At 48.9% G+C, this 23823-nt stretch overlaps 2 protein-coding genes across 3 annotated transcripts in view; one reads left to right on the top strand and one right to left on the bottom strand.

Moving 5' to 3' along the window:
• TG (thyroglobulin) overlaps nt 1-23823 on the bottom strand; it is a 239070-nt gene that overhangs the window by 68274 nt on the left and 146973 nt on the right. The gene's annotated exons all lie outside the window — the stretch shown is intronic.
• On the top strand, nt 1056-22040 carry SLA (Src like adaptor). Of its 2 annotated transcripts, XM_060116219.1 has the most exons (7): nt 1056-1122; nt 10513-10612; nt 11440-11526; nt 14437-14540; nt 16803-16934; nt 20801-20933; nt 21827-22040. In XM_060116219.1, exons 1-7 carry the CDS (start codon nt 1062-1064, stop codon nt 22038-22040), a joined length of 831 nt encoding a protein of 276 aa, XP_059972202.1. In that variant the 5' UTR covers nt 1056-1061. The 2 variants fall into 2 exon arrangements, with proteins under 2 accessions (XP_059972202.1, XP_059972203.1); XM_060116220.1 differs by lacking the exon at nt 16803-16934.

Raw genomic sequence — 23823 nt, 5'->3', positions numbered from 1 at the left:
GCCTGGGAGGACACATCTATGCTGGAATCATTTAAGTCCCTTTCCAAAATACTTGTACGAAGACCCAGAATTCAAGATTTTCTCACTATGGACTATCAGAAAACACACAGTAAATGGCAATAACCTACAAGGATTTTATGCTGGGTCATGTTCTAAGTGTTTCACAGGCTTTATCTTTTAACGTTGCAGCCACAACCCAATGTTGTTTTATTATTATTCCCTGAAACAGTCAGGAAAAGGTCGAGAACTTGCCCGAGGTCACCTAGCTTGCACGTGCAGAGCCAGAATTTGAATATTATGGAACAAACCGGAGACTTAGCATCAGCCATTCAAATCCCAGCTCTCGGGTTACATGCTGTGTGACCTTGGGCAAAATCCTTACCTTCTCTGAGACTCAGTTTTCCTTTCTGCAAAATGGGGTTAGGGATGCAGAGATTCTATGATAATCAAAAGTAATAGCAGGTGTCAAAGTGCTGTAGCAGCACGGGAAGCAGGCGGCCAACAAACTGTATTGTCAGGGTTTTTCACTTGTCACCGTTGCTTAGAGCATGTTGAGAAACTCCAATAGAAGAGAGAAAGTGGAAACAGAAAGTACCCTCTTCTCACCCCTTTTTGGTTGTAGAGCCACATACCTCCTGAGTTTTAAGATCTCCGAATGCCAGGACCCTGAGAGTTGAGGGTCAGGGCTCAGCAGAGCCGGGGCGGGGGGATCTGAAAGGCACTCAGTCTCTCACACAAACACGTCCGGCTGCTTGCTGTCAGCCGTGCGGAGGAATGGAAGCTTTCTCCACCGACAGCACTTGCTAGCAACTTCCCTCTCTGTGGTTTTCCTCTGTCATTCCCTTGATAAAAGAAGCAGAGCTGCACAAATGTAACCAACTTTCACGAATCTCATCTTCACATAAAAACACCCGCCTTTCAAGAAGTGAGCTGCCTGAAAAGATGCAGGATGTACTCTAAACTGGGTCATTCTCCACCCAGAGGGCTCGTGGCTCACTCTCCGTGTGGATCCCCTGAGCCATTGGCTTCGAGTGGCATCGACAGCCCGGGGAGAGAGAAAAATGGGAAACAGCATGCGATCTACCCCGGCGCCTCCTGAGAGGCCTCTGCCTAGCCCAGAGGGTAAGTCTGGCTTCTTTGGTGAAGATGGGGCAATGCGGGTACTGAGAGCTGTTAAAACAGGGCAGTGGGTACTTTGGGCTTCCTTATACTTGTCTCTCTCGCTTTGTTTGTGTTAACATGTTTGTAATTAAATGTTAAAAAAAGATCCACAATGGTGTCCCGGAAGGATGCCGAATCACTGGCACTTCGTGATGGAACTTCAAAGCAGCTGGTTCGATCCTTTTATTTTTTTAAATAAATTTATTTATTTATTTTTGGCTGCATTGGGTCCTCGTTGCTGTGTGCGGGCTTCTCATTGTGGTGGCCTCTCCTGTTGCGGAGCATGGGCCCCAGGCGCACGGGCCTCAGCAGCTGTGGCTCACAGGCTCCAGAGCACAGGCTCGGCAGCCGTGGCGCACGGGCCCAGCTGCTCCGTGGCATGTGGGATCCTCCCGGAGAAGGGATCGAACCCGTGTCCCCTGTGTTGGCAGACAGATTCTTAACCACTGTGCTACCAGGGAAGCTCCGACCCTTTTATTTTATAGGTGGTGAAACTGAGGTCCACAAAGCAAATGTAATTTGTATATTAGCTATTGGTCGAGTCAGATTTCCAACCGAGGTGGGTCTGGTTCTGAAACCTAGGCTCTTTTGTACCATAGACTGCCAGCTGTGATATAATATTATGATGGGTGTATAATACCATTATGAGTATATGATACTATCATGGGTATATAATATTATCATGGGTATATAATGTTATCAAAGCTCTGCTGGAGTGTTTTCAGTGTAACTTTGTGAAGCTAGCCACTAGCCCTAGGAAATCTTCCTGAAAATAAAGGAACCCTTGTGTCCACTGGTAGGATCACAGGGGACAGGCATTCTAGGGGGAGGGCACAATGTGATGGGTTAACTGAGGCTGACAGGAATCAGCTTTTCCCAGAGATGCCAGGCTGAGCCAGACCCCCGAAGCTACAGAGTCTCGTTCAGGGATGGCCCGAGAGCTGGGAGGGGACATCCGTAATGATGATTTAGGCATGTAACATAATGCAAGCATTTATGATATTAGAGATTATAAATTAGAAATTCAAACAATACAAATTAAAAAATAGGAATTTAATTATAAAAATTTCCTTGTAGTTCATATAAGGCTGAGAGCAAAGCCATCGAGCTCCAGGTTCAGGGGTGCTGGTGGCCACCAACACCCTTACCTTTATTTCCTAGCAGGACAGTGTGGGTGCACCTGTGGGTCCTTGAGGAGTTAGGAAGGGGATGGTCAGGAGGGTGGGTGACCCATCAGTGTCCCCAGGGTGAGTCATGGGGGATTAGGGACACTTGGGCCTCCCGCCTTACATCACAGCACTTGGGGCCTGGTCCCTCCCTCCTAACGGGGGTGACCCCACCTGGTTCTACTATATCCCCTGCAGCACTGAACTGGGTCGCGTTCACACGCACAGACGCCCAGCATGGTGTGTGCGCAGCACAGCTCCCCAGGAGCGGAGCGGGGACCGAGCCAGGTGCCATGACGCTACCTGCCACTCACTCTGTGACTTCTGGGGCCCCTTCAAAAAGGAGCCGCCTTCTCACTTTTTCCAAAGTGGAGACCCCCAACTATGCACAGTCTCATGACTCCTCAGATATCCCCAGGTGACCATGCAGAGACCTTCCTGCTGTGTCCCCGGCTCAAGTAAAATGCGGGGCGATTCTAGCAACCCTCCTTCCCAGCTCCTCGATACCCCTCCCAGACAGAAATGGGGGGAGACAGGAAGAATGTTCCCGGAGATGGGACCACGTGATTGGCTGGAGCTGCGCTGTGGGCCCCCGCGCGCGAGCGGGGGAAGCTTTTCCCTCAGATGCAAAGCTCAGAGCTGTGTGCAGTCCTCCTGCTGCCGTCGGGGAGGACCTGGGCCCCTTCCCTCACCTCCTCCAACCCAGCTCAAGTCTCAGTCTCCTCCTCTGGTCATGGCCACTTCTAGAGAACCGACACTGCCAGGCCCAGGGCACCGGCTCCAGGGCAGGGGAGGCACAGCCCACGAGCCCATCGTGTGTGGTCGCCCCTCCCACGGGGCTGGCAGGGGCGGCATGCTTGAGCAAACCCCATGAAAACACGGGCCTCCAAAGACTTGCCCATTTGCCTTTATTTTCTCAATGCAAATCGTCATGAAATAAGTTTCTCTTTTTCCACTGCGTGGGTGGGAGGTCACCTCTAGAGAGGAGGGAGAGGGGTCTCCCCGACCCTCCGCCCCCTGGTTCGGAGAATTCCCCAGGTCTTACCCAGTTTGTGACCCAGGCAACCACATCAAGTGCTGGCGGGTGGTGGCTTTTCCATCCCCCGCCCCTGAAAAGTTTCCTTTGCGATCAGTCCTGACTTGATTTCCTCTTTTCTCTGACACCTAATTGAATAAGGGACAGGTGGTACAGTTGATGCCACATTAGTTAGTCTCGATTCAAATGATGTAAAGAACATGGGTTTTCATGGAACAAGCACGTCTCAGGTAACACTCCTGCTTGCTCATTTGATTGGTCTCAAATACCTAGGAGGTCATGTGGGAGTGCATTGCTTTGGGCCAACCAACAATTAGTGCTTCCTCTGACATCAGCCTGAGTTGCAGGCCTGAGTGGCGGGCCTGAGGCCCCAGGTCCCACATAGGGGTCAGCAGGAGGCCAACCTGTGGATTTCTAGACAAACAAGTGTCCTGAGCAGGACTGTGAATGCTTTGGAATATGGGTTTGCCCATCGGTTTTCTCCCAAACTAAGCTTTCCAGAACATTCCTGATTAGTCTGGTTCCCAGAGACGAATATTACAAAACCCAGAGCGGCAGCAGGGAAATAGGGCAGGTCTCGAAGTCAAATGACCTTGTTGGGCTTCTCGTATTGTCCCCTGGGAGCTACCTGACCACAGGTAAGTCACACAGCCTCCCACGAGGGAGGCTCTCAAATGGAGATCAGAGCAGTCCCTCCCCAGCAGTAATGGCAGCACAAAGCAGCTACCTGATACATGTGGGTAAAAGAACTTTTTTTATTTAACTCCATTTGAGACTATCTGATTGCACTAGGCTGTGACTAAATGGCCTTCCCCCCAAAAAGTTTTAAAGTGATAGAATTGGGGATTCCGTGACTTGTTTCCAAATCATCCCAAATAGCTCATTTTCTCTGCAAATTCTACACATGGTTCAGATTCCTGTTTTGGGCCCGACATAGGCGGTACAAAGTTGAATGAGAGCCAGGGGACTCCCTAGGAGTAGGGAAATAGCTTATTTCCACCTTAAAAAGAGCATTCAGTCACATCGCTGTGATCTTTTCCCCTCCCCGTTCCTTATCTTCTTATTGCCCTGGCCTAAAGTGAGATCTCACTGGCAGAGGTGGTAACACAAACCCAGACGTTGCTCAGACCCCCTTCCGTGCGAGGATGGAAATAATGCTAAACTGTGCATTTACATAGCATCAAGGGTGCTGCCAGGGTGGGTGGAAAGAGGCGCGGGTGGGGCTCTGGGGGAGGAAGAGGCGGCAGGTAGCCTCAGAGACAGCAGAATACTTCTCAGTGAGTGGTGCTCAGACCACCTGCCTCGATCCCCTGGGTAATCATCAAAACTGCAGATTCCTGAGCCCCACCCTAAACCAGCTTGTGGGAATCCAGGGGTGGCGGGAGGGGGCCGCACGCCTCATTTCGTACAAGCCCCCTGGTGCATCTTAAGCCCCCTAACACTTGCAGACCACAGAGCTAGCCCTACACCAGCACACACGGGGAGAGAGAGAGAGAGAGAGAGAGAGAGAGAGAGAGAGAGAGAAGCCAGTAGTCTCCCTAGTGTCTCTCTGTCCTCACTGGTAACCTGGGGATAATTCGAGTTACTTGGTGCTTAGATGTGCCTGCCACAATGCCACGTGGCAGGGGGACAGTGTCATCCAGAGTGTCTCTCTTTAGACCCCTCTGGATTCGCACACAGCGCAGGGGGTGATTCCTATTATCATTTCAACTTGGCAGTTGAGGAAACTGAGGGACGCGCAGGGTTAGTTACTTGCCCAAGGCCATACGGCTGGGATTTGAAGTCAGTGGCCTGAATCTAGTCCCCGCTGTTCACCCACACATCACGTGCCTGGAGGGGATGGACTTGCAAGAAGCACACGTGTTTTCTGGAGTGAGAGAGAGCGTGGTCACCAGGTTTAATGACACAGACACTCAAGTGCCCTTGTGAGGGACACAGACGGGAATCGCGTCAGATCTTTGACTAGATGCAGGTTTCCCATCTGGTCTCACTTACCCCACTGCTGGTACATACGGTGGCTTTAGGTGGAACGTGATCATTCAACTTTTATATTGAAGGTACAACGTTCGTACACTTAATGGATACCATACAAATTATGATTAGTTCATCAAACCCCTGATTTCACATTGCTTAGAAGGGGACTAAAGGTTTTTTTAAAACTGAATTAACATGAAGAGAAACGCTATTAAGTAAGCGGTAGTGTAGGTGGTACTCAGTTGTGACCAGGAGAAGAGCGGGTCATCAAGAACGGAGTCTGCGTCCTCTGCTGATAGGTTACCTGGTTCCGAAACGAGGCCCTCAACTTACTGGTTGTGTGTTCTTGGCAAGACTCCCCACCTGGCTGCACCATCGGAGAGGTCTGCTCAGTCCCACTCTGCCCCATCTGAGCGATGGAGAAGCCAAGAGCTTTCTGGGCCACTGGGTCTCACTTTCCAGCCCGTAACACAGGACCCACAGGTACAAGTGGCTCGTGGTGACCCAAAGAACTCAGTAGGCCTTCTATCAGGCCAGTGTGCCCTGCTTTGTCTTATTGTTTCAGTGTGTGTTTGGGGGTTGGGGGTGTATTTCCAGTAAAAGATACTAAAAGTAAGGTCTGCTTTCACCCCTCCCGAGGCCATGAGTTTGAGCATGACTCAAGGAAATGCAAAAGCAGAAGCTGAACTCACTGGGTTGGTTACTCCTCTCCTGCCAGCGGCACTGAGCATCTTGTGCCAGCTCTGAAGGCTCCCTTACATCAGCCTTTGTCCCAGCCTGTCAGGGGTCAAGATCAACTGGGAAGAGCCTGATAACTACATCTCAAAAAGTCCTGAGTGGCTTAGGCACCTGACCATGAGCTTGGAAACCCTCATGCTCTCCCCCAGACATTTTCCTAACATGCCCCCAAGCCTTGGTTTCTTCACCCTTTAAATAAGAATATATGTTCCACAGCATTGTATTGGAGCAAAGGAGGTAAAGAATGGCTGCTTTTGCAAGATGGTTATAAATGGGATCTACTAAGAGATTTTCAGTATTTTAAAAGAAATGATAACACTAAGGAATAATAATGCAAAAAAAGGGCCTGTCCTCTTTTTTTTTTTTTTTTTTTTTTTTTTTTTTTGCAGTACGCGGGCCTCTCACTGCTGTGGCCCCTCCCGTTGCGGAGCACAGGCTCCGGACGCACAGGCTCAGCAGCCATGGCTCATGGACCCAGCCGCTCCGCGGCATGTGGGATCTTCCCAGACCAGGGCATGAACCCGCGTCCCCTGCATCAGCAGGCGGACTCTCAACCACTGCGCCACCAGGGAAGCCCAGCCTGTCCTCTTTTGACCACGTAATATTTGTGGCTAGTAAGTTCTGCCTCAGTCTCCTTCCTTTTTTGGATTCATTTCCTATTTTACACTTTTGTGCAGAGTGTTCAATCTGACTCATTTCTGAGTTGAGCTATCACCAACATTTGGTCTCTTGAATGTCATCTTCTGTTCTCAGCAAATGGAGTTTGTTTTTAGAAGATAAGGATATTTTCAAATTCATGGGACTAGAGGCTTTTCAAAATTTAGAACACTACTGGCTGAGACTGGCCTTGGATCACGGCATGATAACCCTACCCTGTGCCATAAACATGATACCAGCTGCCACTGGTTGAGGCAGGCTCTATACAGACACTTCCTCATGAATCTTAACCCAATCAGATGAAGCCCATTTTGATATTTATACATGAAGACATCAAGCTCAGACGGGTTAAAAATAAATCTTTCTCCAACTCGCAGAACAATGAGTTGAGGAGGTGGAATTTAAGCCAGGCCTGATTTATTTCAAAGCCGGTTCTCTCTCCCGAAACTTCTCCCTGGATTCTCTTTTGTCGGCCCTGCACACTATTCTTCACTTGGTCTGTTTCCTTATCTTGAGTCTGCCATAGTCCCACCTGCTTCCTCTGAGCTCCGCTTCTCTTAGCGCTCGTTTACCGGACTTCATTCAAACGCTCTGCTCTCCACAAAGCCAAGGGCTCCAGAAGTCCATAATAATGTGTTTGAACTTGATGAGCGAACTTAAATTTCCTATCTTGCGTTTATTTCACCGTAGGGACCAAAGCTCAGGGAAGACTTAGCTGGGATCCTGGCCCCCGACCTTGCTTAGAATGGCCGCTCTTCCCACAAAAGTACAAACTGAACTTTCTATCTTCCACTGACTTTGCCTTCTGTTTTGCCAACGCTGGGGGAAAAGGTGATAGGGGTGGACCTGAAATCCCTGGCAAAGGACCACGCGAAGGCCACAACCTTGAAGCAGAAGCTCCAATGCAAGATTTTCTCAGCAATGTTTAAGTGTCATAGTTATAAAAAAAATCATTATTACGAAAATTCCACAGGAAACTCAACTCTGTTATTGTAAAATTGAAACTCTCCAGCCCCTTAAGCCTGTTTTCCCCGATTGAAACAATTTTTTTATAACGGGATTTTGTTTTTGTTTCTGTTTTTAGCCTCATGAAAAGACGGTTGTTCTGTTTCACAGCCTTACTCTTGAATCAGAGATCAAAGGCCCAGCCCCTCTTGTAGACACACAACGTGTTTCAAGTTTCCATTCTCAGCACAGATAAATGCTGTGCCTCTCATTTCCACACTCGTTTTTCAAAAGGGGCTGGTTCTGTGATGACCTCCCCACCCCATGCTGCCTGCTGCAGATCAGGTTCCCTTCTCCTGGACCCTTTAAAACCTTAGCCCAGTAGCACTCTCCAAGGGCCTAGTAGCATGGAGGCCTCTTCACGTTTTCATTTGGTAAACTGCCTTGGGCATTCTGGGTGGGACAGGACCAGTGCTGGGCTAGGGGCCATGAGACAGCTCCTCCTGAGGTTCACAGCCATTCCCTGATAGCCACACAAATGCAAAAACACATACAACCCTGGCTAATTGCCTCTAAGGGAAAGCCCAGGGCCCAAGATGGGGTACAAGAGGAGGGCTGGGCCTGTCCCGAGCATCAGACTAGCCTCCCCTCTGGGAGGTGACTTCTGAGTTGATAGAGGTGGGAGGGATGAGAAAGGGGACAGCAGAGTGTAGTTCAGGCAGAGGGAACAGACTGTTCACAGGCTCTGAGGATGGGGGAACCTGGCCGGCTGAGAAAAACACAGTGGCCTATCTCACAGCTTCAGAGGCAGTGGAGACCATGTTACTAAGTGGTCCTTTCATATTTGGGAGCAATTAGTCCAGGAAGGACAGATTTCCATCATGAAAGCATTTTCCAACCCCTCATTTCCCAGACTAACCCACATCCCAGAGGGGAAAATGTGTCCACTCTCAGAATGGCAAATCAGCCTCAGAACCGGGGCCAGTTTACCGGGCAGCTGGACAAGCCCTATGTACCAGGCCCCACTCACTGCTCAGCACCTTCCTAAGGCCCCTACCTAACACTGTATCTGCAATTTCGTGCTCTTTTTCTTAAAGAGGACCTCCAAATGTGTATAGGCTTCGTGTCCCACCAAGTCTGGATCCATCCCTTATTAAAACTCAGGACTCCGGGCTTCAAGCCCAACTGCAGTGCCACCTCTAATTATTGGACTGGGCCAGAGCTACACAAGGGAAGAACTCTCTTTATAGCAAAGCAGAGTGTGGGGTGGCCTCCCCGCAGGCTCAGGGAAGGTCAGAGGCCTCACTGGTCAGCCCTTCCCCGGTGACTCCACTCCTTCTCGTGAGCCCTCCCCACTTTCACTGACTGTGGCCACCGTGAATCACTTCTGATTTCCATCTCACTGTCTGTGACTCAGCTTCCCCAAGTGAACAAGCCGTCTGAGTGTGCTCTTCCAAGGCGATCACTCGTTTCTCATTTATTCTCATTCATCCTCGTACTTAAGCTCTCTTTCGACTTAGTCTGATAGGGGACATGTGAGTTGGAGACTACAGGACATGTGGGCTCTAAGGGGCAGGGGCTGGAGGACCCAGCATGAGCGTGTCTGGGTCCTAGAAAGTGGCCACCAAGCCTGAGGTGCCCAAATGCTGGCTGGGATTTCTCCAGATTTTCTTGGGGTGAAGGGGGCGGGGAATGACCCCTCCCCCCAGTATTGGCGTATTCTCTAGAGTGTGAGCTCCGTGACAGCAGGGAGACTTGGCTTGCTTTGTTTGCCATGCTTGGCCCACAGTAGGTGCTCAATAAATAAATGGCGAATGAATGAATAAGTGGTATGTTACCCAGAATTGTGAGTTCAGATGCCCAGCCAGCAGACAGACTGATCAACGCAACATCACAGCAAACAATGACTGAATTTGCCAATTTGTAGGATATGCTATTTCCCCAAAGACATACCCCGATATTCCCTTGCATCTAAGGGATCTGAATTACGGCAAATCACTAAGGCTGTGAAACAAGGCTTTGTTTAGTGTCAAAACGTGAACTCCCATGCTATCTCTTTATCTCTAGTCTACAGTAAGCTGTAGTCACCTGAACCAGAATGAACGAGAGAGCATGCTTTCCTTTTCAAAACTTCACCAGAATTACTTTCAACATATGTATGATGAGTACTTAATTTTTCTTTCACCTCCCCTGTCCAGCAAAAGTCCCTATTAAGTAGATTCCCGACACGGTACCTTACATTCTACAAGGAAGAAGGGCTTTGTGGAGCTTCAGAGTTAATACCTCCTGACGCTGGTGGGTCCTCAGAACTCACAGAGCCTAAGCCCGACACCCCGACCCTGATACGTTGCAGACATGGGGCCCACAAGCCCCAAGGAGGGTACCTGAGGTGATGGTAATAAGATGGGATGTTTTCACAGCACCTCATCATTCATGGATGCTGCTACATACTTTCATCTTATCTCATAAAAAAAAATCCTGGAAAGAGGTATTATTAGCCCCATTTTAAAGATGGGAAAATCAAGGCTAGGAGGCATTCCACGACTTGCCCAAGATTATATGGATCAGTAGACACAGGGGCGGACCATGGAGTCAGATCTTGTGACCTCTGGATCCCCATTTCTCAGATGAGAACGTCAGGGCCAGGGCAGGCTTGATCACGAGAGTAGGTCACCTGACCCTCTGGGTTCCTTCAAGCATCCTGCCTCACCATCCCTGAAGAGAGGAGGACCAGCTGAAAACTGCTGTTTCAAAACAATCAAGTGTCTTTAGCTGAAAAGTCCCCAGGAAGATCTTACCTCTGCTTCTACATCTCCTTTGCCTTTGTTTCCCCAGGACTGGACAGCGACTTCCTGGCTGTGCTGAGTGACTACCCGTCTCCTGACATCAGCCCCCCGATATTCCGCCGTGGGGAGAAACTGCGTGTGATTTCTGAGTGAGTGAGCTTTCCAAAAATTTTACAAAGCCCCCAAAAGAAGAACTCGATTTTGGTGGGAATCATTAGATTTTAGCTATAGCCGTCCAATTCCACGTGGGTCCTGGTCCTGTTGTGAGGTGAGGAATTTGGCCCATACAGCAGGCCTTAATCCTCCTTAGTGCTGCCAGTACTCTAAAGCCCTCCGTGGCTCCCCATTGCCTGACGGATAAAATTTAATTCCTTAACTTGGCTTTTGAGGCCCTTTATGATGATCCAATGTCTGCTTCTTACGTTGGCCTCATCTCCCAGACACAGGCAGGGTTGATATTATATATTAGTGCAGACTCAGGAAGAGGACACAGAGGTCTGAAAAAAACTTCTGATGATAAACAGAAAGGTACTGCCTTCTAGCCTGTTGTCTCTCCATGATTTGAAATAGGCTATAAAAGAAATAGGGGCTCTGAGTGCCTTTTATTTAGATCCTCATTGATGTAGACATGTGAAATGATCTTGGTTAAATCTCAGGGTCTATTTCAACATAGCAAACACTTATTTTTAAAAAGCCTCCAACTGTGGAAGATCAGCTGGAAACATCATCTGCTCATCCCTGAAAGGTGGCTGTTGCCAACTTGTGGGAAGATTTCCTGTTAGCTCAGAATGGGGCGGGGGATACACTTAAAAACTAAATTTTCATAGGGAGAAATTCCAGTTAACATGGCCATTGACAGACCTTAAAAAAGGAACATCCCAACGTATCCCAGGTTAAATCAGATTACTCTCTTCATTTGTTCATTCACTTTGCCACTCCCCTATTCGCTCTTTTCTATTTGTTCTTGTCCTTCTAGTGAAGGGGGCTGGTGGAAAGCCATTTCCCTTAGCACTGGTCGAGAGAGCTACATTCCTGGAATATGTGTGGCCAGAGTTTACCATGGGTGAGTACATTTCCAAAATAGCATCAATAAAGCATGATCTTTATGCAAGTGACTCAGACATCTGCATAGAGAAATCCCAGCCTGGGACAGTGGAAAGGAAGGTATTGGTTCGAGAGGGTCACTTCTACTCTCAGCTCAGTCCCTAAGGAATGGTGCGACCTTGGGCTAACCTTCCCCTCTCTGAGACTTGATTTCCTCAATAGTAAGACAAATGATGGAGCTTGCAGCTCTAATGCTGTTTTCCTGTAGCAATAAGGATTCAGGAACTGTGATCACAGGATGCAGCAGCCAAAAGTCAGTCTAAGTTCAAACCCTGCCTCTGTCACTTACTGGCTGTGTGACAGTGGGCAAGTTGTTCAACGTTCTAAGAATCAGTTTCCTTTCCTCACGCGTCAAACAGAGATCACAGTATACAATGATAGGGATAATAATATATAGTAATGGGACCAAAGTCTAGGGTTGTTAGGAAAATGAGATAGGATAATACATGGAGATTTCTTGAAACCATGCCTGGCACTACCATCAGCACTCAATACGTATTAGCTACATTCTGACCAAATCATATCCAGAACACAGAGAACAGGCTCTGACAAAAATGCTTACGTACCCAACCTGACAAACGGAGAAGTCAAGCAGAAAAGGCGACCCTTTAAATAATCGGGCACAGCAGATGAGAAAGCAAGGACGTTGCTTTCCCCTGCAGTTGTGACATGACGGGTGGCCCTGGTGGCCAGCACACCCAGGCCAGGACAGGTGTGTCTCAGCCCTGCTTCCTTGGTGGGGCCTCGGAAAACTTCCTCAACCTCCTTGAGCCGCAGTCTCCTCATCGGTCGAGCTACCAAGGCCGGACCTTGGCCTATAGGAAGGGAGAAGGGAGCTCCACTTGCCATTTGAGGGGTCCAGAAATGACTTCCTTACAGTCAGAGGAGGACTCTGCATGCCACTTGCTCACCTAGGGAAGCAGAGCAGGCTGCCTGAGTCTCTGAAGCACAGAATTCAGTGCACTTCATTGCAGTGTGACTGATGTTGATGATGAACACCCCAAAGTGTCTCTGTGCTTAGGATGACGAAGCTGAGCGGAGGTGGGGCAGTAGCTACTATGAGAGTTACGTTCTGAAAGAGAAGTGAGTCATGGAACTCTTCGCATCAGCTGTGTGTCACTGAACCATCCATTCACTTAGCAATCATGTACGGATACCTTCATGTTGAGGATGTGGTGCTGAATGCTGGCAGGCGCAGGCAGTGAGGAACCCAGATGAATAAGATGTAATCCTGACACTATAGCACTTCCAGTCTAGCAGATGCAATAAACGTTCTTAAAATATATAACAGGAAGAGAGGCGATGCAGCATAGTGGTTATGGAATTCGAAAAATGCATCTCAATTCAGGCTCTATAAGTTGCAACGTGGGTAACTTGGATAAATTACTTAATCACTCTGACCCTCAGTATCCTCATCGGTGAAAGAGAGATAATACTACCTGTCTTAGAGGGTTGATATGAGGATTAGATTTCAAGTGCTTAATATGGTATGTGGCCGATAATTAGTATTCACGCATGGCTGTTGTTACTGTCATTGTCTAACTGTCTTCATATTTATAAGTGGAATTTCATGTAAGGACTTGAAAGGATGAATGCCATGTATGCTGCAATAATTAACATGCCATGTACTATGGAGACCTAAGGGAATAGTTGAAATATTTGGCCGAATATGGTGTCATCATGATCTTAGTAACAAAATCCTTCTTGGAGACCAGTACATACCTAAACGGTATGGGATGTTATGCCTGCGTGTCTTCTCACACACGGTGCTTCAGGAGCCCTCAGCCAGCCCCGTCAATGGCCCGCTTTCATGCCACAGGGAATGTTAGAGAGTGAGAAACAGCAGAGTGTTAAGATTGGTCACAGCATGCTCTCATCCAGACGTGTGATTGAAAGCCAGGGCACGTTCATTGAAACAGAGTCAGTTAAAAAAGGATGTACAATTGCTTCCGAGTACACACCAGCCAGCTGCTAACAGCATTTCCTTCCACGCTGAGATCTGGCCCAGCCTGGTCTGAAAAATGAGAAGGGCCCTTCCCCTTAGAACACAGATTCCTCTGTGTCCCGAGCTGCTTTCTAAAGCGTATTCAAAGTGCCCACTCTCCTATGGACGGTGAACATTACATTGAAAACTGGACTACAGCGTTACAACTGCTTTTTTTAATTGTTAAGTGAAAAAAAAGCAAGAAACGTATGGAAATGCATCATGCAATGACAACTGAGTTTAAAATATGTTGAAAAGAGAAGACAAAGAGGAAGTAGAATGAATGCAAGGTGGGGCATCAGGGGGGGAAATCAGGCACCACCACTTTTTTCTTTCTTCTTTCCTCCCTTCCTCCCTCTCTCCCTCCCCCTCCCTCCCTCCCTTCCTTCCTTCCTTTCTCATGTTCATTCATTCACTCACTCACAGATATATACCAAGCTTGATAAACTGGACACAAAGGCAAAACCTCAAATGACAGACACAGTCCCTGCCCCCATGGATGGAGGGACCGGGTGGTCAGAGTATCAGGGACATAGACATTAAATAAACTACCAAACAGGTCCCTTATCACGTTTTAGGATGCTTTTATATAACACGGAACGGGCACAGTGCAGCTGGCATCTGAGAAACAGGACAAGAAAGATGCTCTGCATCCTCATTATCCAGTGTAACACCTGGCTTGCAGTGTGTACTTGGGAATTTTATTTGAAAGATTAAATGAACGAATGCATGAATGAACCATTGATTGCCTTGCTCTTTTTTTTTTTTTTTAAATCCCAACAGAGGGTTTTATATTAGCTGGACCTGGATCATTTCTGCATCCCTCCTGTCTTTCTTGGGGGAGGGTATATTCAGGATACTCATGGCTGTCTTTCTTCTCCCCAGCTGGCTGTTTGAAGGGCTGGGCAGAGACAAAGCTGAGGAGCTGCTACAGCTTCCAGACACGAAGATCGGCTCCTTCATGATCAGGGAGAGTGAGACCAAGAGAGGTGAGCAGCCTCCAATTCATCTTTCTGTACACGGGTCAGACAAGCAGGCTTTGCTCCGGGCTAACTCAGTCACTACCTGGCTCAGGTTCCCTCCTCCTACGAGGCATGCAAATCAATCCGGCGCGGTGAGCTCCCAGCAACCCACACACCATCAGTGCAGCCAGCACCGAAGCCGGGGGCAGTGACCTGGCGGGGGGGGGGGGCGCTGGCACAGGCTCCGACCCACAGCAGGCCTGGCAGACCTGTTGTGTTCTTACTACACAGCAGACCTTCATTCTTAGTCCTGGCTGCGCCCTACAATGAAATCAGGCAGCTTAGAGAATCGGGACCAGCAGATTCACCATGACCTTCGTTGTTTTAATTTTCATACATCCTACGCACTAAGTAATTCAGTGAAAAAGAAACAGCCGGGCTTTGTCATGGTTCGAAGCAAGGGTCCCGAACTCTAATTTGGCCTGCGTGAATTACTAAGAAGCCACCTCTTCTCTCTAAGCCTAAGTTCCCTTCTTTATAACATGGGATTAATAACAGGAAAATACTTGGCAGGTGTCTGGAATGGCATATACACTTAAGCTCGCAGAAGCAAAACATTAATAGCCTGGGCTTACTCAGGCTAACTGAGAATTGATATTAACTTCTTAAATATAGAAAATATTTTCAAGTTCTTAGCCTGCTTCCTGTACGTTCGCTATCAAAGAAGAGAAAGTGTGGTATCTGAGACTATTTCCCGTGCACTTATTAAGCACCAGAGCTACCTGGTGCTGGATGGAGCCCTCCACCAAAATGAGCATCAGTCTTCCTTTGGGGAAGCAGGGACCATATATATGTGGATTAAACTTTTTTAAAAATCCAGGAACAACTTTTCTCTCAAAAACCTGAATATGTTGGGTAAGAGCAAGAGAAAAGCAAAGGCAAAACTTCCTGTGCAGGTCCCAGGGATCTCCCGAGGCAGGAGACCCAGACTCCGGCATGGCCAGGCTGTGGCGGGGGACAGACCCAATGTGAGTTGCCAGAGCTGATCTAAAAATAATCAGGCCGAGCTGCAGCCGAGCTGGGGCCCTGGTGGGGGGCCCAGGCCCTGCTCCCTTGGGTATGCAAAGTTCTCATAAGTTTCCACCTGCTACCCTTGACCTACTCACCATAGTTCCAGTCCCTGCTGACATTACCGGAATACACATGCTGAACTGACTCAGAGGGCGGGCCTGGAACAGAGCAAGGGATGCCCAGCAGAATGCTCGGAGGCCTGCTCTAGGAGGACAGGGTCCCACCCTGGGGGCTGCCACTTCCAAGCTGTGTGCCTCAGGCTATATCACGCAGTGCTCGAGCCTCAGTTTCTCCATCTATATAGTATTTGAGAACAATACCTCCCAGAGTCTTTCTGAGAATCATCAGAGACGTTGCTATGGAATAGCTCAGCCCCCAGCCCAGCACATGCAGCAAAAACTCAGCAAGGACAAGTGCTCCTCCACCTCACTGCTTCGCCAGCCTTTTCACACCTCGAACCTCAGAAGATGGAGCAGGAAAGACTCTTAAACATGACCTAAGCTCAATTCTCTCACTTTCCATTTGGGGAAATCGAGGCTAAGAGAGGTAGTGGCGGGTGCTCACCCAAAGTTCTACTCTGATTAACCCAGCTTGGGTCACGACTCTCATGGTGCTGAAGGAGACAAAACACATTTCATGTCGCTTAGGAATACTCTGAAACATGTCTTAAGTGCCACAGTTCCTAAATTTCTGAGAACACCAAGCATAAGTCAGAGGCAAAAGGGACCAGGGAAAGGGGGCATAACTGTAAGGGCCCCTCAACTGTGTGATGGAGGAAAATGACAGCACAAATATCTTGGAGCGTGAACTTGGGAAAGACTCGAGAATGACCGCAGATACGGGATGTACAGGGTGCAACCCAACTCTATAGTCATTTCATTTGGTCTAAGGACCCACAAAAGGATGTGGAAGCCCTCAGAATGGTAACTCACAAAGCAAAGACTTAGCCCTTGCATTTGAACACCTGCATTGCAATAAGGTTAATGCAACTGGGCTGCTCAAATACCACACTCCTGGGGTCTCTAAAGAGTGAGCTACAACCAAGCAGACAGGGTTTGAGCAGCCATTGCTCAAAACACAAAAGCGTGTGTCTGGGTACCACCATCATATCACAAGGCTGAGAAGGTCTCTCTGCCTCAGCGGTGGTGGGCTCCTTAGCTGGCGGCACCTGGGTGGGGACACGTGGAATGCCACTGACTCGTCCTCCACTTTCTGCAGGTTTTTATTCGCTCTCGGTTAGACATCGGCAGGTGAAGCATTATCGCATCTTCCGTCTGCCAAACAACTGGTATTACATTTCCCCAAGGCTCACCTTCCAGTGCCTGGAGGACCTGGTGAACCACTATTCTGGTAAGAAACACTCCATTGGGACCGATACATGATGCCCCTCTTTGCTAACTGCCCCTACCCCGGGCACTCAGTCTAGGCTGCATACGGGTCACTAAGACATGCCAGGTGGTCTACTTTGCTCTCTTGCCCATCCTGGCTTCTTCATATGCTCTTTTCTTTTTAATTCAGACTGTAAATTTCAGGCTAAAACAGACTGAATGTGAAGGCTGCCTAAGTAAGTAAGATGCAGCCAACCTCAACTTCACCCCCTCTCTACCTGTAAGTGAAACGAATTAAGATGCCCCTACATTCACAACCACAGACAGTCTGCACTTCCTTAAGTGGATTGTACGCTTGGGCCTCGGGGGCTTTGTTCTGAAATGCCGCTCATTTCCCCTTTTCTGCATGTCAAAATCCTCGTCAACCTTCAAGGCCAACAGGAAGCCACTTCCTTGATGAAGCCCTAAGAGTCAGAAAACTAATGGTCTGTTTTCTCTGCTCTCCTAGCATGTCAGGTGTTTTTCTCCCTAGAACTCTGGGCGTCCTGCCCAGGGACCTAGTTAACTGTGTACTAGTCTGTGTTTCCCAACAAGCTCTTAGACACCAGGGATTATACTTCGTTCATCCATATGTCCTCCTTGGGCCCAGGAGAGAAGTCCAAATGTTCCATGCTGACCAGGATGGGGCGCATCCTCCAGGATGGCGGAAGCAGAGTGGGGTTTGATGGAGGCGATGATATAGTGTGTAGAGTTGGAAGAGGACCTTCGGGTTAGATTGGGAAAGGCCTGAATGCCAGGTCAGGAGTTAGAATTTTATCCTATGGAAAAGGGAGAAATAGTAAAAAGGTGGCTGCATTTCTAAGAGTTGGCTCTGGAACCTTCTTGTGTTCATATCCCAGATCTGGGCAACCTTGGGCTGGCAGTCCACCTTTGTGCCCACATTTCTCCAGGTAATGCAGGTGCTAACTGTTCCTACCGTGCGGACGCTGTGAGGTCCGCTGAGTTAGAGCATGGAAAGTGCTGACGAGAGCGCCGGCCACGCAAACGTGGGCTCCTGCTATGTGAGCCACTGTTCCCCGGCCAGGAGGGCTCCCTCCTCCCTGCTTCTGCCTTGTGAAAGGGAGGAAGACAGAAGCTGCTTTCACTTTGTAAGCATCTTCCCCCTTCTGGGTTCAGGATGTCTGACCCCACACCCTGGGTTCTTTAGGATGTGGGATCTTGAAGGGCATTTCAAGGTGAAAGGAGGAGTCTACGGGGCTGGGTTATCACACCCGGCCTGGGAGAAGTGCAGGTCTGGAAGGACGAATGGCCGCTATGGAGACCCAGGCCCAGGCTCCGGTATGGGTTCCGTGAGACCGTGGGCGAAGACCTTCACCTCTCAGAGCCCCGGACCCCCATTCACGGAAGGTGGATGAGAGCAGCGCCCCCTGCAGGTGGCTGTCATGATTATTGAACACGAAGGTGAACGTAACACGTTTATCACAGCCTGGCACATGGAGGATGCAAAATAAATGATAACAAATATTACTCCCATGATACCCAAACACCTAGCAGCTTAGCTAAAAATGAAAGAGGAAGGGAGTCCTGGAAACAGTCAGCTTTTACTGATCATGAGTCAAATCTGGTTGTGGTATTTGGCTTTTAATAAGAATCATCTGAGAGGTGTGGCGACCATAAGTTTTGCATAGACGAAAGAAAACATGAAAAGGATGCTGGCCCAGCAAAGATTTTTATGGACCAGGAGGACCACACGGCTTCCAGGCCGCAGACGCCCGAGGATCTCACACCAGCACAGAAACAGCGCCTTCCAAAAATGCACCCCGGGCCATCGCATCAGCACAGGGATCGCAGTCAGCAGTCACCTCTGCGAATGACTGAAAAGGGTCTGGAGGCCTGAAAGCCTTCCGGTGCCTTCAGGACCTCAAGATGGGAATCATGTGGCCAATTTACGTCCCACCAGGTTCTTCCTAAAGGCGCAGAATCAGAGAAGATGTGCGCTAAGCTACGTGAACAGACGATTTTGTTTTATGAGTTACTTATATTTATTATCCTGTGCTCTAGGGAAAATTATTTAATATCTCAGAGCCTCAGTTTCTGCATCTATAAAATGGGGATGAAAATGCCTCATAGGATTATTGTTAGGACCAAAAAAAATAATGCCTGTGAACTGGCTGTGACCCTGACCCCAGGGGCCTTGGTTTCTTCATTCCCCAAATAGGTGTAACAGTACTGATGGCCCAGAGTAGCTCGGGGTTCCCTGAGCTGACACATGCCAAGCTCGCTCAGCACCAGGCTCGGCCTACGTGCTCAGAAGTGTTCGTCCTCTCCTTCTTTGCCAAAATGTATTTCTCACCCTAAGTGTTAACCTTGCTAAGGAAGGACGTTCCCCTGGCCTGTGCTACCTACTGCTGCTGGTTTCTTTTGTCTTTGTGTCTGACTCAAGTCTCCTTTGCCTCCTAATCTGGGAGGGCGTTTCAATTTCCAACCCGTGACAGGTAATTATTTCAGATTCACATCCAGTTAAGCTGCCTGTAACCTCAGGGTCCAATCTCACATTTCTCAGTGTGAGCCAGGGTGGGTGGACAGTTGAGCTCACGGTGAAAATCACGTGGAGACGAAGCATTCTTGACTGCTACCCTCTGACAGCCTGGGCTTGCTTCTTCAGCTACCATTACCTTTTGTTCTTTGGCAAGGACACCCCAAGAGCTGCATCAGTGAGCTGGGAGGTGGAGCCTGCCTTAGGGGCGATGAGCTTCCTAAACCCTGGTGATTTATGTGCTCGGGGCTGGGGTGGCATTGTCCTGAGAGGCCAGTGGCAGCTCACATCCTTGGCCACCTCATCTCCCCCAGGACATGAGACCCACTGGGCTCTTCAGCCTCAATAGGGCCACACAGATCTCCTCCATCTGTCAGAATATCTGAGCCCAGCAGGCTCGAGTCTTTTCATGATGTCGTGGGCTACGGGAAGGCTTCGAAGAGATGGAGGCTCTACCTTAAAGCTCCTGGAAAGATGGGGGACCATGGAAACTCAGCTACGTCCTACTAGCAGAGGGATAAAAGGAAAGGATTTATTGAATTTTCATCCTCTTTGTTTCTAGGGTAGAGAAGAGAGATGTTTCTTCCTTTTTCTCTTCATCCATTTTCTCCATTTGCCTTTTATCTTTTTTCTCCTCCTGTTTCTGTGTCTTTTATCCTTTTTGTTCTGTCTTTGCTTCTTCCCCTCCCCCCCCCTCTACCCCATTCCCTCCTTCCCCCTCCATCTTCCTCCCTTCCTTCCCTCCCTCCCTTCCTTCCTCCCTGCCTGCCTGCCTTCCTCCCTCCCTCCTCTCTCTCTCCCTTCCTTTCTGTCTTCTTTCCTTGTTTCCCTTATCTCCCTTTCTTCCTAAAGATGCATTAGCCCCACCCATGCTGTACTGAACCCCTTCTGTGTGCTGTGGGAGAAGCCACATGGCACACACCTCCCCCACTGCCGCGCACACAGGAGGCTCACCTGACGCTGGTGGCCCTGCACCTTGGTGGGAAACCACCGAGTCTGGGCCCTCATGCAAGTGCTCTGACAGCTGTTCCCTCTTGGTAGCTCAGTGCCCTCACCCAACAGTTGAGGAAACAGGTTCAGAGAGGGTCAAGGTGATTCACCACCTGGGCGGAGCTGAAACTCAAACCCAAGTTTGGTGGATTCTGGATCCTAAACCCTTCTCTTTACTTGTGGCAAGCTAGGCACGGTGTGTACCCAGGACACGTTAATAATTCTTCAACAGCTGGGCACGTGACTCTCAGCCCCTCTCAGATCTCAGCCTCCATCCCCCCTTGTGAATATCCAGGGCTCTGCACCCCACACTGGCCGGGGCATCCCACAGTCGCTGACTGGTTCTCTGCTTCCCTCCTCAGAGGTGGCCGACGGCCTCTGCTGTGTGCTGACCACACCCTGCCTCACTCAGACCACGGCTACCCCGGCAGTGAGGGCCCCTGACGCACCTGTCACCTTGCGCCAGAAGACCTTCGACTGGAAGAGGGCATCCAGGTGTGTGTCTGCGTGTGTGTGAGTGTGTGTGTGTCCTCCATGGATGAACGTGTAAGCCCCAAACCAGCACGTGAGCCTGGCATGTGAACACCATGGCCAGTTACCGCTGGCCCTGCTAAACCCTCTCTCTGAGCAGATACAGACCCCAGGAATCCCACTGTCCCCTGGGAGGCAGACCCAGCCTCAGGCCTCATGCCCCGGGTGGCATGGCCCTAGCAACTCCCTGCCATGGCCTCAGTCCCCGCAGTTGTGCAAACATTTATTGAGTCCTCCTTTGGTGTTAGCTGAATAGTTTCTAGCTGAATGATACCATCTTGCTTTTCTCTAATTGTTAGTATCCTAGAGAATAACACACAAATCAATCTTGTACAAAGTTAATATTACTGTAAACTTAATCATGAAGGTAAACATACAAGCAAAATCCTAAGGCAACTTCATTTTTTTAAGGGAAAAAAAATCTTCCCTTATTTGTTCTATTTGATTGTCAGCTACTGCCTTTTTAGGGGTATCTGTAGCTGGGATTATCTGTAGTTGGGGTTATCTTATTAATTAAACACTGATCCAGACATCCCATTGGTAAATTCAAAGAAAATCAGTCATCAGAATTGCCTGGGAAATGAATAAAACAGCTCCTCCTTGTAAATATCATGAAGAATATTCATTAAAATTTATAGTTGGAAGTTTTAGCCATCCAAGGAAATGGCAGTTCAGAGAGGTTGAGTGATTTCTCCAAGATTACACAGCCGCAAATGCAAGAAGCAGAATTAGAATGTTAGATATATATTAACCAGGCTCTTCATTTGTTTTTCTACCTTTTCTCATTCTTTTGCCCTCCATCCCACTACGTCCCTCTCTTTTGCCCCTTTCTCCGTCCAATTTCTGCCCACTCGCAGACGGCAAGATGACCCGGAGGGGGCTGAGAACCCACTCAGTGTGGATGAGTCCCTTTTCAGCTACGGCCTTCGGGAAAGCATCGCCTCATACCTGTCCCTGACAGGGGATGACAGCACCTCCTTCGATCGAAAGAAGAAAAGTGTCTCTTTGATGTACAGTGGAAGCAAAAGAAAGAGCTCTTTCTTCTCGTCGAGGCCGTACTTTGAAGACTAGCCCGAGAACAGACACCATGGTGTTTGCCCAAAATAACAGAGGTTCAAACTGTCACCTGGGATCTTGCAGAGAGGCATGGTTTCCTGGTTCCTGGGGAACCCCACATCTTCCAGAAGCCAAGAGAAGCCACATGGAGAATTGAACTCTCACCTTCTCTATCTGCGTCATGACAAAGGGAACCCCTCCCTGGCATCTGATCAGGCACATTGCAAAATGTGGACTCCTGGCATCTTCGGGCGAGGGTTCAGAAGAGCCCTGCGTGTGTGCACGTGCACACCGCACTTGTGGGAAAGACAAAGACGTTCTCTCACAGGACCGTGCCCAACCGAGGACCGCGCTCCAACACACCGCCCAGGTGGACTCACTCTGAGGTCCCTGAAGAAAACTTCTGAATGAGAAAAGCCTGAGAAGAAGATGAGCCAGAAACTGTGGCCTGGCAGAAAGTCTGGGTTTGCAAATTGATCTCCTGCATTGAACTTTTGTAACCCATCTGTAAAGAGACCTCTGGGATACAGCTCCTCTCTTTTTAAGGGAGTTCAGTGACACTAAATGCTAACCTTCCTTACGAGCCCTGAATGGGGAGATCCCTTTGGGCTTCTCGTTCCAAAGGTACGTGTGCAGAAGTCAGATGGCCTCCCTACTTCTGCTGAGACCACGAGTGATGGGGGAGGGGGGTGGCTGCTGACGGGGAAAGCGCGAGGGCAGGCCTGGCACCGCGCAAGATTTCATGAGGTCGCCAACCACGGCTCACAGCACAGGAAGAGCTTCTCTGGGGTGCTGCGATTCTTGTCTATATTAATGCATCCATTACTCATTCATGACAGTGACTGCCAGAAGCGGCACTGTGTTAAGTTCTGTGTAAGGTATCAGGTCAAAAATGTGTGTGTGTGTGTGTGTGTGTGTGTGTGTGTGTGTATGGATTGAGAGAGAGAGAGGCCCCAGCAGTGTAGACAGGGAGAAAAGTGTATAAACAAATATTGTGAAAGGGGGCTGTAAAGCAGAAATCAGCTCACAGCTTTGGGTGGGAGTGGGGTCAGGTAAGGCTGACCCTGGAGCTCATGTTTCAGCTGGATCTTTAAACAGTGGAACGGCTGGTTGGACTGGATAAGTGAGAATGGTTGGATTTTTTGAAAAAAGGAAACTGATAAGTTCTAAAGGAACAATGCATCCAATATCTTATTCTAAAAAGAGTCTGGCAGCCACATGAATAAAAATGCTCAGCTCTAGAAAAGATGGGAATTGGAGTGGCTTAATTCTGTCAAACATAATTTTAAGAGACGAAAGAGAAACCATAGCAAAGTTCTAGAGCAGGAGAAGCCTTTATCTCCAGATCCTGTTAGGAAGGGGGCTGCAGATGTCGCCGTGACCCATTTTCCCGGTTACAAAGGGATTCGGGGGGAGGAGGGGCACTGCCAACAGGAAAGGTTTGTCTGTCCAGTATATATGAATTCTGTCCATCTGAGATCACTGCGCTGGTGGTGTGTGCACACGCGCTTACATGATCTTCCGTATCATCAGATTCCAGTGTGTTTGTCCAAGAAGACACTTGTGGTTTCCTCAACATTCCCCAAAGGCTGTTTCTATAGAGCCAGCCAATGTATGGGAAATGAATGTAGCTCTGGGGACACCGACTTCCGCCGTAAGTCAGGGTGACCTGGTGAACTCCTGTGTGTACAGCGTCTTCTGTATTGTTTTCTGTTGTGACTCACGTGGTTGGAACATTTGGGGCGGAGGCAGAGGGATTTCTAAGTGGGAAGCATTACCCTTTGCTAAATCATGTATG

The sequence above is a fragment of the Mesoplodon densirostris genome, chromosome 13, assembly GCF_025265405.1.
Source record: "Mesoplodon densirostris isolate mMesDen1 chromosome 13, mMesDen1 primary haplotype, whole genome shotgun sequence".
Lineage (NCBI taxonomy): Eukaryota > Metazoa > Chordata > Mammalia > Artiodactyla > Ziphiidae > Mesoplodon > Mesoplodon densirostris.
This window is presented reverse-complemented; position numbering and strand designations above follow the sequence as displayed.